The following is a 15814-nucleotide window of genomic DNA, read 5'->3' as shown; positions in this document are numbered from 1 at the left end:
ATAGAAGTGTCAAATAAACTTAGACTTTAGTGTGAACTGTCACTTTACGACTAGCAATACTTAACAAATGTGGGAGAAACCACAGCAGGTACAAGGCAACTCATGCTATGAAAATTGATAATGTGAACAGAAAAAACTGGATTCCCGTACAGTATCTTAAATTATCAGACATATGTATACTTTCATTTCAACAGCCGGTAGCATACAGAGCTATGCTAAGTGATTATGTTTTGATGAAAAAAGGGAAAGGAATAAAGACATAAATAAAAACATATCATACTTACACTGTAATTCCTTACATATCCAAGCTTAGGTATAAGAAAGAAAGCAGAATGTTTAACTTCAGAAATCAGGACAAATTAAAACACTATTTACTTTATGGTCTGTCTTTGTAAAGATAATATATACTGATAATTGGAACCAATGCATGTTTGAAAGTAAACTGCATAGGGTGTGACTGAAACCGTGTTTCTGCATGTTCAATGATGAAACCACAAGCCAAGGATGGATATTGGTTTTGTGTTATTCTACTACAATGGGTACTCAAAAGAAAGGCCAAAACTCAGGAGCGAAATATCCAAAGTACCTAAGCTTCTGGGCTCCTCACCCAGCCATCTAGTGGAGATATTGTACAAAGTTGAAAGTTGGTCAATACAATTCCTAAGGACTGACAAGTGTCCTACAGCATCTTAATCTGAGAAATCAGGAAGAGTGGATGTAGGGAGGAAGTGATGTATGTCAGTACATGTATGTACCACATGGTCTTGTGTGCACTTGCATAATTGGTTCATTAATGAGATGGGAGTGTTAAGAAGGAGTTTACCTTGTTTCTCTTGAAGTAGGCTCTGCGGCAGGCGGCAAAGCATTTCTCACTGCAGAAGCTCTTCAGCTCAGTGCCCATGTTGAGGGAATAGCGTTTGACGCCAACCTTCTGACACCATGCGCACATGATCTGGACGTTAGACACATCCTCGTCTGGGGGACCACAAACACAAACAGACACAATGTGAGGATAACTGGATAACACTCCAGCCAACCCCCCCCCCCCACCCACCCAAACAATCTGACAGCCACCTGTCAAATCTCATCATGTGAATGAACCGACCAAAAATGCATCCTGACAGTATTCCCCTTCCAGGCAAAAGAGGACAGTGCTTCCCACCCCAAGTTTTTTTTCTGCAGTCATGAAGGCAGTTAGAGACATTCTAACTAGACAGATGCCCTAAGAAATCGCTGTGGACAAAAATTGTTTGTCGATTTTAAAATGCTTCAGCTGAAGTCTACCTAATTAAATTGCAGAGGGCTTCATTGGAGATTCATTAGAACATGGAAACTAAACACCCTCCATGACATCAAATGGGTCTCTCATCTTAAACAAGGGTTGCTGGGTAATTTACATTGCTTTTTTAGCCCCTCAGTGTTGTACTATGTGGAGAGACTTCTTCCTGTGAGACTCACAATTATCACATTATGACTAAGTGTGTGCAAAGGTGAAAAGAAATGTGCCCATTAGTCTTTCACCTCCGCTCGCTCCCTTATCACACTGTGGTGGGTACTGGGAAGGCTTTTTCCCTCTTGTTAAGCTTAATAGATCTATAGTGCAAATCTGTTTTAAAGGAAAGACATTTTCAATTAAGGGGAATAACTCCCGGGAGGCCCAAAGATAGCACCGTGGCCACAGCATGCATATTTTATGCTCCTTTATGCTCCTGCTGCATGGCCCATATTGAGAGATCTCTGTAGAGGTAGGTGTGAATTGGGGTAGAAGAGCTATATTAATATTAATTTCTTCTTTCTAGAAAATTTTCCTGGGGTAGTTCCCCCTCTACATGCCTCCATTATTGCATTGTTTTATGTCTAAAGTCCAATGGCAACCTGGCAGTAATTAAATAAAATATTTGGCAACAACAAACAAGTTGAAGTGTGGCAGGTAGCCTAGCGGTTCAGAGCGTTGGGCCAGTAACCGAAAGGTCGCTAGTTCGACTCTCCGAGATGACAAGGTGAAAAATCTGCCGATGTGCACTTAACCCTAATTGCTCCTGTAATTCACTCTGGATAAGAGTGTCTGCTAAATTACTAAAATGTAAAGTGTTCATTTGAAAGCATCTAATTATTTTCATACAAAAAGGTCACTTGACGTGGTATGTTTGCATTCAGATTTTTCTGGCCTTTTTCTCAGCTCTCGTTATGCGTTTCCTTATTAAAGAACTCACATCTGCTGGGAGAGAGCCTTGTACTGTAATTACGCAGCGCCCATATTAAATACCTCTATCATCCAGTGTACCTGCACCTCAAAAGCCCCTCTATTGCTCTTGCAGGGCATATGAATAATTCAAAAGGGGTACAAGTTGGATGGGCGGTGGGAGGGGGAGTGGGAGTGGGGGCGGTTGGTGTTGAGCTGTGAGAGAGGGACCATACCATCTGTTTTTCCCCGTGCTGTGTTAGGTTGTGTGAGGCTGTGAGGCCGCCTCTAGGGTGATGCCATGGCACTCTCCTCTCCCCATGCAGGCTGATGAGCCTCTTGAGTATCACGGCACACTTGAAGCCCTCTGTCCATGTACATTTCCACTGAGTTGACCAGGTGATACTGACACTTAAACAGTTGGAGGAGGGGAGCCTGGGGTGTCTGTCTATGTATTTACAGACCTTTGTTCCTCATTTATCAAGTGATTGTAAAACTGACAGTGGATTTGAGCACTGAAATGGCAGTGATTCGTTAGATTCGTACTACACTGTTATGTATATTTGGGATTCGATTGTAGGATCCATTCTGATAGTCCTTAAAGTGCAAGCTTAAACACATGCAGTATGTTTGTTGTTTTTAGGTGTGTGTGAAGTGTTTTACCTGCTGGTGGCTTGATCATGGGGGGTGGGATCAGTGGAACTATGATGGGCATGTTCCCATGCTCCCTGGTGCTGGGTGTGGAGGTGGACGGGGTGGTGGAGGACTCTGTCACTCCGTTCCTCAATATCGGTGTAGAGTGGGAGCTATTGGCTTGGTTTGGGGAGACATCACTATTCTCCCCCGATCCTCCTGGGATTTTTGGTAAAGAGTTTTCTGAGGGAGACAAAGTGAGTGTGCTGGTCTTTCTGGAGTTGCTGTATGTAAAGCAATGGAAATGGACATCATTGATCACTTCAATGAATCCAAACAAATATGCTTTTGATGCAAGATGGGTGTCCTTTGTGTTACCCTGGAAACCATGTTAGCAGCTTTGATTAGATAAGGCCCTATGCTTGCTCAATGCCTGATGTGAATTTCTACAATTTTATCCAACATTATAATCAGGGATCACCATGTAGAGATTCCAGAGACACTTGTTTAATCACCAATAGGAAAGCAAAGTGCAGTTTCCTGCTGAAACACAACTACACCATAATGACTGGATGATGCAACTACAGCAGATTTTGAACTGGATAGCCTGACTGAATTGCCTCATCAATCATGATAAACTACTGCCAAGTTGCAGCAGTACTTTCCCCAGCCTCTGTCCCTGACCCTGCAGAGGGAGTTTGCAACTCAGCATAGACAGTAAATGTCACATTTTGCATCACTTGTAATACCACTTGCAAAACCGTATTTTTAGATTAAGAAGTATGCTCCTGTGCACAGAAAATAGCTTTTTCAATGAATCAACAACTGCAATGACCAGATAAATAAATATCTGTCTCCATGGTTATGCTCACCTTTCAGGACAGAGATGTGTTGTTGTGCCTCTCCATCTGGGTAGTTCCGTATGTCGATGTTGTCCTGGACTCTCAGGTCCACCTTGTCATAGCCATACCAGCCAAGCAGCTCATTCATGGTGTTCTCTGCAAAACTCTGCAAGACAAGAGACACAATATTTGCCATTAGGATTAACAAGCATGAACCTCGTTTCACTATTACATCACAGTGTAATGAGGGGAGCAATGAGGGATGAAAGGGGTTGTTTGCATATGAACAAGGTTTTCTCCCCCAAAAACACACAATAAAGGAAATGCTTGTTATATGAAACAAAGCTACATGTTTTTTGAATTGGTTGCTCCAATTTCCTGCAATAATGCTTAATATATTCACAGTAGCAATTATTCACTGATGGCAGAATCCTAACTAGAGATACGTGCACACGTACTGGATCAGGACAACTTGACAGCTGACTTATCCCAGACTGGTTTGATCAAGGCCTCAATTTACCAACACATAATCTAATAGTTTGATCATAGCTTTTTACAGTTGATTTCCAGAAGCAATCCACATGAGTAGCATGTAACAAGTCTATACTGATCACAGCACAACAATTCCACATTGTCTACGTATCATACGTTATACAGAATTCCCAACCCATTAAACCATGACTGAGAACGACCACAGAGTTATTTTCACTGCACTTCCACTGCAAATCTACACAGGCAGTAATATCCAGTCAACCCCACCTCACGTCCTTACATGTAAGGAGCACAATAGTGTTACTCTATTAAGACAGAACCCTCTGCCCCTCATACATTAAACCTGAAAATCTCAAGACACTCTCATAGTAGCACCAGAATCGTATGTAGACAGAGTTTGGTCATCTTTAGTGGTGCTACTGTATGTTCATGTTGTATTTCTAACAGTTCAATTAGCTATCTAATTAGTGAATGCTACATGCTGACCAGACCGGACATGTAGCATGCGCGAGCAAAATAAATTTAGAAATCCATGTTATTCGATTATTGCACCAACACTGCTCGCGCGCGCCAACGAGCGTCTGCGATGCCAAGGGCTAAAATAGAACTCCTGTCTATTTCTGACGCAGATCGCGCTGAAAGTCCTGCCTCTCCCATCTCCTCATTGGTTTATAGAAGCAGGTACCCACGTGCCATCTCCTCATTGGTTATACCCACGTGGGTGATTGAAAGGCGAACTATTTGCCGGTCGTCGTGGTAATACTATGAAAGTTTAGATGTCGATCACCATATAAGTTCAAAGATGAAAAAGCCTGGAAGGAGGAGAGATGACTAGAAACGATTCGGTTGGCCGTTTTATATGTGGATTAATTGTCGGAGTAGAGGACCTTGCGCATTTCAGGTAAAATAACAACTCAATGTTTATATCCCAGGACAAATTAGCTTGCAACAGCAAGCTAGCTAAATAGGACAAATTAGCTAGCAAGTGCAAGCTAACTAGCTAAATTGCCATACATGTTTAATGCTTTTTAATCCCCAAATTAATGTCATTGGTTCAGAGTTTGTTTTGATATTTTAACCTGCTTGTCGTGATCGCGTTTGGTGTAGGGGGACAAAATAAATGTATGCACGATAGCGCACGATGGCGCACGCGTGCAGCCGGTTTGGTTTCCGTGTTAGGCTACCCAGGAAACATTAACATGGCTGCCATAGCATTATGTGATGTCATGTAAATGACAAATACAGCTTTCTGCCTGCAATTTCAATGGACAATCTCTCTCTCTCTCTCAATAAATCCAAGATGGCGTAGCAGTCAGACGTCTTTGTCTTGTCCCATGTACATATCTTTTTATATCTTTTTATTTTTCTTTGCATTCTTTTAAATATTTTTCCTAAACCCCAACTTCAAAATACTCTCCTGCAACCCGCCTCAACCAATGTGGTGTGGATCTGGGGGTTTTTCTAAAGTATTTCTACTTACATCGGAACTAGAACTCCTCAACTGAAGCTAACTAGCTACCAGCTACCAGCTATCAGTCAGCTAACCACTGCTAGCGGTCATCAGCTAACCTTTAGCTCGGAAAGCTCTCGCCAGTTCGTACAACGCGTTTCAAACCAGAGCATACCGGACCTATTTTTCTCTCCATATCCCCGGATTCCTACCACAAACTCTGAACTTTTTCATCTGGACCATTGCAGCTAGCTAACCGCAACCCGGGTTGAATACTCCTGGCTAACGTTTCCATCCCAGAGCAAGCACCAATTAGCCTGGAGCTAGCCCATGCTATGTCCATCTCCCGGCGAGGGATCCTGGGCTACTCCTGAAGCCCACTCCTCGGCTACAATATCCGGACCCCTTCTACTGCCGGTACGGGGCACAGAACCCTGCCGATTCTTCACGACTGGAATACCGACATAATCTGCCCGAGGATTCCAACAGACCCCCCAGGCGCGACGTCACCTGAAGGCCCATTCTGCTAACCGCGGCCTGCTAGCTATCTAGAGCATATTGGACTGATAGCTGATCCATCGGACAGTTTCTTGGACCCCTCTGCTACTTGGAACTCTACTAATTCCACGACTGGTCTATCGACGTCACCGCACGAAGAGGCAAAAACAGACTTTCCCACATCGCGACATCCCTCTAAGGCCCTTCTGCTAACTTGCTAGCCCCGGCCTGCTAACTGCTAGCTTGCTAGCCCCGGCCTGCTAACTGTCTGAATCGCCATGTCCCCAGCCAGCCCAACCACTCACTGGACCCATACGATTCACTTGGCTGCGCATGCTTCTCCCTAATATCAATATGCCTTGTCCATTACTGTCCTTGTTAGTGATTACTGTCTTATTTCACTGTAGAGCCTCTAGCCCTGCTCAATATGCAACCATGTTGTTCCACCTCCCACATATGCGATGACATCACCTGGTTTAAACGTCTCTAGAGACTATATCTCTCTCATCATTACTCAATGCCTAGGTTTACCTCCAATGTACTCTCTTCCTACCATACCTTTATCTGTACATTATGCCTTGAATCTATGTTATTGTGCCCAGAAACCTTTTATCTCTGTTCCGAATGTGCTAGATGGTCAGTTCTTATAGCCTTTAGCCGTACCCTTATCCTACTTCTCCTCTGTTCCTCTGGTGATGTAGAGGTTAATCCAGGACCTGCAGTGCCTAGCTCCACTCCTACTCCCAGGTGCTCTCATTTGTTTACTTCTGTAACCGTAAAAGCCTTGGTTTCATGCATGTTAACATTAGAAGCCTACTCCCTAAGTTTGCTTTATTCACTGCTTTAGCACATTCTGCCAACCCAGATGTCTTAGCCGTGTCTGAATCCTGGCTTAGGAAAACCACCAAAACCCCTGAAATTTCCATCCCTAACTATAACATTTTCCGACAAGATAGAACTGCCAAAGGGGGCGGCGTTGCAATCTACTGCAGAGATAGCCTGCAGTTCTGAGTTCTGTCTTACTATCCAGGTCTGTACCAAAACAATTTGAGCTTCTACTTCTAAAAATTCACCTTTCCAGAAAAAGTTTCTCACCGTTGCCGCTTGCTATAGACCACCCTCTGCCCCCAGCGGTGCCCTGAACACCATATGCGAATTGATTGCCCCCCCATCTATCTTCTGAGCTCGTTCTGCTAGGTGACCTAAACTGGGACATGCTTAACACCCCGGGCTTCCTACAATCTAAGCATGACGCCCTCAAACTCACACAAATTATCAATGAAACTACCAGGTACAACACCAAATCCGTAAACACGAGCACCATCATAGATATCATCCTAACTAACTCGCCCTCCAAATACACCTCTGCTGTTTTCAACCAAGATCTCAGCGATCACTGCCTCATTGCCTGCATCCGTAATGGGTCTGTAGTGAAACGGCCACCCCTCATCACTGTCAAACGCTCCCTAAAACACTTCAGCGAACAGGCCTTTCTAATCGACCTGGCCGGGGTATCCTGGAATGACATTGACCTCATCCCGTCAGTAGAGCATTTTTCTACAGCTGGCCATGCTTTCCACCTGGCTACCTCTACCCCGGTCAACAGCCCTGCGCTCCCCACAGCAACTCGCCCAAACCTCCTCCACTTCTCCTTCACCCAAATCCAGATAGCTGATGTTCTGAAAGAGCTGCAAAATCTGGACCCCTACAAATCAGCCGGGCTAGACAACCTGGACCTTCTCTTTCTAAAATGATCTGCCAAAATAGTTGCAACCCCTATTACTAGCCTGTTCAACCTCTCTTTCGTATCGTCTGAGATTCCCATAGATTGGAAAGCTGCCGCAGTCATCCCCCTCTTCAAAGGGGGAGACACTCTAGACCCAAACTGCTACAGACCTATATCTATCCTACCCTGCCTTTCTAGGGTCTTCGAACCGTACCTTCTCCGCTATGCTCACCGTACCTTCTCCGCTATGCAATCTGGTTTCAGAGCTGGTCATGGGTGCACCTCAGCCACGCTCAAGGTCCTAAACGATATCATAACCGCCATCGATAAGAGACATTACTGTGCAGCCGTTTTCATCGACCTGGCTAAGGCTTTCGACTCTGTCAATCACAACATTCTTATTGGCAGACTCAACAGCCTTGGTTTCTCAAATGATTGCCTCGCTTGGTTCACCAACTACTTCTCCGATAGAGTTCAGTGTGTCAAATCGGAGGGCTTGTTATCCAGACCTCTGGCAGTCTCTATGGGGGTGCCACATGGGTTTGATTCTCGGGCCGACTCTCTTCTCTGTAAACATCAATGATGTTGCTCTCGCTGCTGGTGATTCTTTGATCCACCTCTACGCAGACGACACCATTCTGTATACCTCTGGCCCTTCTTTGGACACTGTGTTAACTAACCTCCAGATGAGCTTCAATGCCATACAACTCTCCTTCCGTGGCCTCCAATTGCTCTTAAATGCAAGTAAAACTAAATGCATGCTCTTCAACCGTTCGCTGCCTGCACCTGCCCGCCCGTCCATTATCACTACTCTGGACGGTTCTGACTTAGAATATGTGGACAACTACAAACACCTAGGTGTCTGGTTAGACTGTAAACTCTCCTTCCAAACTCACATTAAACATCTCCAATCCAAAATGAAATCTAGAATCGGCTTCCTATTTCGCAACAAAGCATCTTTCACTCATGCTGCCAAACATACCCTCGTAAAACTAACCATCCTACCGATCCTCGACTTTGGCGATGTCATTTACAAAATAGCCTCCAACACTCTACTCAACAAATTGGATGCAGTCTATCACAGTGCCATCCGTTTTGTCACCAAAGCCCCATATACTACCCACCACTGCGACCTGTATGCTCTCGTTGGCTGGCCCTCGCTTCATACTCGTCGCCAAACCCACTGGCTCCAGGTCATCTACAAGTCTCTGCTAGGTAAGGCCCCGCCTTATCTCAGCTCACTGGTCACCATAGCAGCACCCACCCGTAGCACGTGCTCCAGCAGGTATATCTCACTGGTCACCCCCAAAGCCAATTCTTCCTTTGGCCGCCTCTCCTTCCAGTTCTCTGCTGCCAATGACTGGAACGAACTGCAAAAATCTCTGAAGCTGGAGACTCTTACCTCCCTCGCTAGCTTTAAGCACCAGCTGTCAGAGCAGCTCACAGATCACTGCACCTGTACATAGTTCATCTGTAAATAGCCCATCCAATCTACCTCATCCCCATACTGTATTTATTTATCTTGCTCCTTTGCACCCCAGTATCTCTACTTGCACATTCATTTTCTGCACACCCTACCATTCCAGTGTTTAATTACTATATTGTAATTACTTCGCCACCATGGCCTATTTATTGCCTTACCTCTCTCATCCTACTTAATTTGCACATGCTGGATATAGATTTTTGTACTGTATTTTTGACTGTATGTTTGTTTATTCCATGTGTAACTCTGTGTTGTTGTATGTGTCGAACTGCTTTGCTTTATCTTGGCCAGGTGTCAGTTGCAAATGAGAACTTGTTCTCAACTAGCCTACCTGGTTAAATAAAGGTTAAATAAAAATAAATAAATAAATACATATATATATGGCTCAGAGTAGCACTATTGTCTCACACGGACAAGGGGGCTCACCATGGAGTAGGGCGGGTTGCCATGGAGATCACCCGCCTTGCCTGCCCATGGGTGGGCCCGCTCATCCCGAACCTGATGAGACACGAGTCATTTCATTACATTCTGGCATTGAACTGTCAATCAAATAGTACTCAATCAAGCATTTAATTGTCAATTACGGGCTGCCCTGTCAATACCACTGGATCAGGGAGGTAATTTCATTACATGAAAGCGTAATCAACATCAGTTATAACATCAGCTCAGAATCAAAAACTGCAGACGTGGAATCACAAGGCATGATATACAAGTAACATTTAGCCAAAGAAAAAAGGCAATGTTTTAGAAATATAAGCACTGATAATATACTTATATCTTACACCAAGAACAGACTGAGAAAATACTAGGCTAGCTGCTTCACATGCCGATCATGTATATATTCATACCACATCTACTAAAGCGAACATCATGTCAAATCAATAATAATTTTGTTTTCATTATGACATTTGTAATCTATGCCCTAACCGATGAATTGCTTTTCAAAAGTTTCCTAAGCATCCATTGATAATACTGCCAGTCTTTAGCAGGGATGACCAGACCCTTAAGTGAGGTTATTCATTACAATCAGTTGGTCCAACACATTCGTTCAGGGTGAGGTGAGTTACCCCAACATCAATTCGGAGTGCAGCTGCACAAGACCCGATGGTAATGCCTGTGGTAAATTTGGGTTGACTTTGAATATCCCTATGGGGCTAGTTAGGGACCATCCGTAAATTACACAATGTACATGGGACAATATGTTCAAATTCCAATAGCTCCAAATTTCAATGACTTAACCACCCCCAGGACTAAGTTTGGGAAACCCTGTCTTAATATACCAAATCTAAAAAAAGGCAAAATCAGCCGTCCTTTAAAAAATGTTTGCCTTCTGCCCCTCTAGAGCAGTTGAATATTCCAGTCACTAGGTGTCACTAAGGATGCTGAGAGTCATATCCACCACTTCACTGAGACTTCTTAGTCACTACACTCACAACAACATAACATGAAAAGGCACAATGTCTGAGTTTCATCACCAGTCAATAGCAATACTTATGGAGATCAAAAGATATAAACACATCAATAGTTAGTGAAAACAAAATCTAAGACATCATGACATCAAACACAAAAGGTCAATTGAAGTTTGCATGAGACAGGTTCAATGAAAGAGTTTGTAGTCCCTACTATTGTCTCGGTTCGATTCTGCTGCGCTACTTCTTTCAACCACTTCTGAGGTTTTTACATGTTACAGAAGAACATTGACTCTTGCTTGCCCATTGACTAAGTGCTTGTTTGACTCAGATGTGACTGGATCACATTACTCAAACAAAATGAAAGGGTACAAAGCCAGCAACGGTCATCTGTCTGTCTCTCTCCGTCTTCAAGAAAGTTTGCCCTCGTCTTTGCTCCCTGTCCCCTCTGTCACCCTGCCACTTCCAGAAAGAGGGAGTGGTATAAAGTGAGTGGAACCCAATCTGTATGGCAGGTCATGAAAGAAGCACACAGGCTTGATGAGGAGGGAGGCAGTGCTATGGTGCTGTCTGGTCACTGATAGTCAACTGTTTATTGCAAATGTGCAAACTCTCTGGGCTGGACTAAACCTCTTCTATGGCTATCCAATTTATCAGGCTTGTCCTACAGAGTGTCCTTCAACCCTGGTCCTACAGGACTTTGTTCCAGCCCAGGACTAACACACATGATTCAACTAACCATCAACCTCTTAATCAGTTGAATCAACAGAGATCAAAAGTGATCAATGTAGAAACAGAAGTATGAACAAACTTTAATATAAGAAATGGTCGCAAAATACCACCATTCAACCCCAATCACAGCTCTGCGAAACACTGACTTGCTGCCGATGTTCAACTTTGAACAGAAAAAACTTTAGCAGTTTAGAATAATGATATTATTTAATACAAAAGCTTGTTTCCTTCAGTTAGCAAGAAGTGAAAGGTAGGGGCGAGCAGGAGGAATCCGATACCTTGGGCAGAAACCAGAGTAGGTCACAGTACACCATAATAAAAGTCTCATTGAGTGGGCCCTCCTTCACTCTCCTAGCCCAGACTTTCTCCCACTGCTCCGATTTCATTTCCCCCTACCTTCCTTGATATCTGATCCTGTGCAGACGCTCAGGTTTCAGTTTTTACAGCTTAGGCAGCCTATTGCTGTATACATTCCTTTCTCCCCTGCTCTTACCCTGCACTATCCCCTATCCCACCAAGTATCTCCTTGATTACTTACTGTGGCTTATTTTACCATGGTGCACATTAAAGCGGCACAAGATGAAGGAAACACTGTCAGACTGTTGGATTTTCTGAGGTATGATCTCTCACAAGGGCACATTGTGTGGTGTTTTTTTTCTTTCTTGCTTTTTCAAGCAGATGAGAGAGGAGGGAGAAAAGAAAGAACGAACAGTAAAAATGTTTCAAGTAGCAAACAGGCCTTCAGTTTATGGTTAAGGGAGAGAGTTAAACTGTAGCATGTTTGGCAGAGAATGTTTAAGATAGTGGCTTTTGAGATAAATACTGTATCTTATGGAAACATGGAACTAGGGCTACTTTTTCATCTGTATCCACTAGTCTTATTGGTCTTTGTTTAGCAGTAACAATTTTGTCACACTGTTACATACAGTGCCTTCAGAAAGTATTCACACCCCCTTGACTTTTTCCACATTGTGTTGTATTACAGTCTGAATTTAAAATGTATTACATTGAGATTTTGTGACACTGGCCTATACACAATACCCCATAATGTCAAAATGGAATTATATATACTATACTAGTCAAAAGTTTGGACGTGGCTACTCATTCAACGTTTTTTCTTTATTTTTACTATTTTCTAAACTGTAGAATAATATTGAAGACATCAAAACTATGAAATAACACATATGGAATCATGTAGTAACTGTCACGAGCGTTTGTAGAGATGGACCAAGGCGCAGCGTGATTAAAGTTCCACATAATTTATTAAAGTGAAACTATCAAACAAAAACAAGAAACAAACAACGAACCGTGACTACAGAGGTACACATGCACTAACTCAAAATACAAAATTCAATATCCCACAAACACAGGTAGGAACAAACACTACTTAAATATGATCCCCGCCTCCCGGGTGGCGCAGTGGTCTAGGGCACTGCATCGCAGCGCTAGCTGCGCCACCAGAGTCTCTGGGTTCGCGCCCAGGCTCTGTCGCAGCCGGGAGGTCCGTGGGGCGACGCACAATTGGCCTAGCGTCGTCCGGGTTAGGGAGGGTTTGGCCGGTAGGGATATGTCTCATCGCGCTCCAGCGACTCCTGTGGCGGGCCGGGCGCAGTGCGCGCTAACCGAGGGGGCCAGGTGCACGGTGTTTCCTCCGACACATTGGTGCGGCTGGCTTCCGGGTTGGAGGCGCGCTGTGTTAAGAAGCAGTGTGGCTTGGTTGGGTTGTGCTTCGGAGGACGCATGGCTTTCGACCTTCGTCTATCCCGAGCCCGTACGGGAGTTGTAGCGATGAGACAAGATAGTAATTACTAGCGATTGGATACCACGAAAATTGGGGAGAAAAAGGGGGTACAATTTTAAAATATGATCCCCAATTAGAGACAACGATTACCAGCTGCCTCTAGTTGGGAATCATACAAATCACCAACATAGAAAATTAAACTAGAACACCCCCAAGTAACGCCCTGACCTACTCCACCACAGAAAATAAAGACTTTCTATGGTCAGGACGTGACAATACCCCCCCCCCAAAGGTGCAGACTCCGGCCGCAAACCTGAAACCAAAAGGGAGAGTTAGTGTCGGGTTAGTGTCTAGTGTCGGTGACGGCTCTGGTGCAGGACGAAGAACACTCTCATCCCGCGGATCCGCCAGCATCGGGGGCAGCTCTGGTGCGGGACGAAGAATCCGCTCTGATCGAGGATCAACCCTCTTTGGTGGCGGCTCTGGTGAGGGCCGAAGAACCCGCTCATCCTGCGGATCCAGCCATGAACCCAGGCTGAACACTGTGCCTGGACTGGACCTAGATGCCGCAGGAGGCTCCTGCCATGGAGCAGGACTGGACACCGACCCTGGCCTGGACATCGGTGCAGAGGAAGACTCCTGCCATGGAGCGGGACTGGACGCCATGTCTGGACTGGGCACCGGCGCAGAGGAGGGCTCCTGCCATGGAGCTGGACTGGACACCATGTTTGGACTGGACCTCGGCGCAGAGGAAGGGTCCTGCCTTGGAGCTGGACTGGACGCCGTGTTCGGACTGGGCATCGGCGCAGAGGAAGGCTCCTGCCCTGGAGCTGGAGGTTCCGGACCGTGGACCGTCGCAGGAGATTCCGGACCGTGGACCGTCGCAGGAGATTCCGGACCGTGGACCCTCTCAGGAGGTTCCAGACCGTGGACCGTCTCATGAGGTTCAGGACTGTGGACCGTCGTTGGAGGTTCCGGACTGTGGACCGTCGTTGGAGGTTCCGGACTGTGAAACGTCGCCGGAAGCGCTGGACTGGGAACTGTCGCGGGAAGCTCTGGACTCGGAACTGTCGCGGGAAGCTCTGGACTGGGAACTGTCGCCAGAAGCTCTGGACTGGGGCTCGTCGCAGGAAGCCTGGTGCGTGGAGCCGGTACCAGACTGGTGACATGGACTTCAGGGCGAGTGCGGGGAGGCGGCACAGGACGTACTAGACTGGGGAGGCGCACTGGAGGCCTGATACGTGGTACCGGTACAGGTGGCACCGGACTGGTGACACGCGCTTCAGGGCGAGTGCGAGGAGAAGGAACAGGACGTACTGGGCTGTGAAGGTGCACCGGAGACCTGGTGCATATAGCCTGCATCAATGGTACCGGTTTGATGACACACCGTGCGAGGAGCTAGCACAGGACACACTGGGCTGTGGAGGCGCACTGGAGACCTGGCGCGTAGAGCCGGCACAAATTGTACCGGAACGTTGACACACTTTCGCATGATGAATGCGAGGAGCTAGCACAGGACGTACTGGGCTGTGGAGGCGTACATCTGGGCGAGTGCGAGGAGCATGCACAGGACGTACCGGACTGGGAGGCGCACTGGAGACCTGGTGCGTAGAGCCGGCACACATGGTACCGGACAAATGACACGCTCCTCAGGACGAGTATGGGGAGCTGGCACAGGTGGCATCGGACGGCTAACATGCTCCTCAGGGCGAATGCCGTGCATACTACGCCAAACCAACAGCTCTCTCGCTTCACTCTCCTCCAATTTATCCAACAACTCCTCGAAGGTTTCTAACTCTCCCCTCCGTTCACTCTCCTCCAATTTGTCCAATAACTCCTCGACGGTCTCTGACTCACCCATCAACTTCGCCGACCACCCCGTGTGCCCCCAATTTTTTTTGGGGGGGGAGGCTGCTTCTTGGGCTTGCGTCGTGGCCACGAACCCCGGCGTCGTCACTGTCCTTCCTTCACCGCTTGCGTCTGCTTCCATGGAAGGCTTTCGTCTCCTGCCATTATCTCTTCCCAAGTCCAGGATGTCCTTACCTCCTGGACACGCTACTTGGTCCTGTTCGTTTGTAGAGACGGACCAAGGCGCAGCGTGATTAAAGTTCCACATAATTTATTAAAGTGAAACTATCAAACAAAAACAAGAAACAAACAACGAACCGTGACTACAGAGGTGCACATGCACTAATTCAAAATACAAAATTCAATATCCCACTAACACAGGTAGGAACAAACACTACTTAAATATGATCGTCAATTAGAGACAACGATTACCAGCTGCCTCTAGTTGGGATTCATACAAATCACCAACATAGAAAATTAAACCTAGAACCCCACATAGAAAAAATAAACTAGAACACCCCCCAGTCACACCCTGACCTACTCCACCATAGAAAATAAAGGCTCTCTATGGTCAGGACGTGACAGTAACCATATTTTAGATTCTTCAAAGTAGCCACCCTTTGCCTTGATGACAGCTTTGCACACTCTTGGCATTCTCTCAACCAGCTTCACCTGGAATGCTTTTCCAACAGTCTTGAAGGAGTTCCCACATATGCTGAGCACTTGTTGGCTGCTTTTCCTTCACTCTGTGGTCCAACTCATCCCAAACCATCTCAAT

At 45.8% G+C, this 15814-nt stretch overlaps 2 protein-coding genes across 9 annotated transcripts in view; one reads left to right on the top strand and one right to left on the bottom strand.

The window, feature by feature from the left end:
• LOC139553430 (sine oculis-binding protein homolog A-like) overlaps positions 1-15814 on the bottom strand; it is a 38260-nt gene that overhangs the window by 15588 nt on the left and 6858 nt on the right. For 2 of the 7 annotated variants that reach the window (XM_071365732.1, XM_071365738.1), the window contains exons 2-6: positions 9733-9804; positions 3688-3823; positions 2846-3058; positions 824-975; positions 285-308 (exon numbers count right to left, since the gene is read on the bottom strand). In XM_071365732.1, the coding sequence (XP_071221833.1) occupies positions 285-308; positions 824-975; positions 2846-3058; positions 3688-3823; positions 9733-9804 (597 nt within the window). The remainder of the gene's footprint in view (positions 1-284; positions 309-823; positions 976-2845; positions 3059-3687; positions 3824-9732; positions 9805-15814) is intronic. The other 5 variants (XM_071365733.1, XM_071365736.1, XM_071365735.1 and 2 more) reach the window with 3 other exon arrangements.
• Positions 11949-15814, top strand: part of pdss2 (prenyl (decaprenyl) diphosphate synthase, subunit 2) — a 60464-nt gene continuing 56598 nt past the window's right edge. For both annotated transcript variants that reach the window (XM_071365743.1, XM_071365742.1), the window contains exon 1: positions 11949-12063. In XM_071365743.1, the coding sequence (XP_071221844.1) occupies positions 12002-12063 (62 nt within the window). In that variant the 5' untranslated portion in view covers positions 11949-12001. The remainder of the gene's footprint in view (positions 12064-15814) is intronic.

This window comes from Salvelinus alpinus, chromosome 25 (assembly GCF_045679555.1).
Source record: "Salvelinus alpinus chromosome 25, SLU_Salpinus.1, whole genome shotgun sequence".
Classification (NCBI taxonomy): domain Eukaryota; kingdom Metazoa; phylum Chordata; class Actinopteri; order Salmoniformes; family Salmonidae; genus Salvelinus; species Salvelinus alpinus.
The sequence above is the reverse complement of the archived record's forward strand: the minus strand, read 5'-3'. Positions and strand labels throughout refer to the sequence as shown.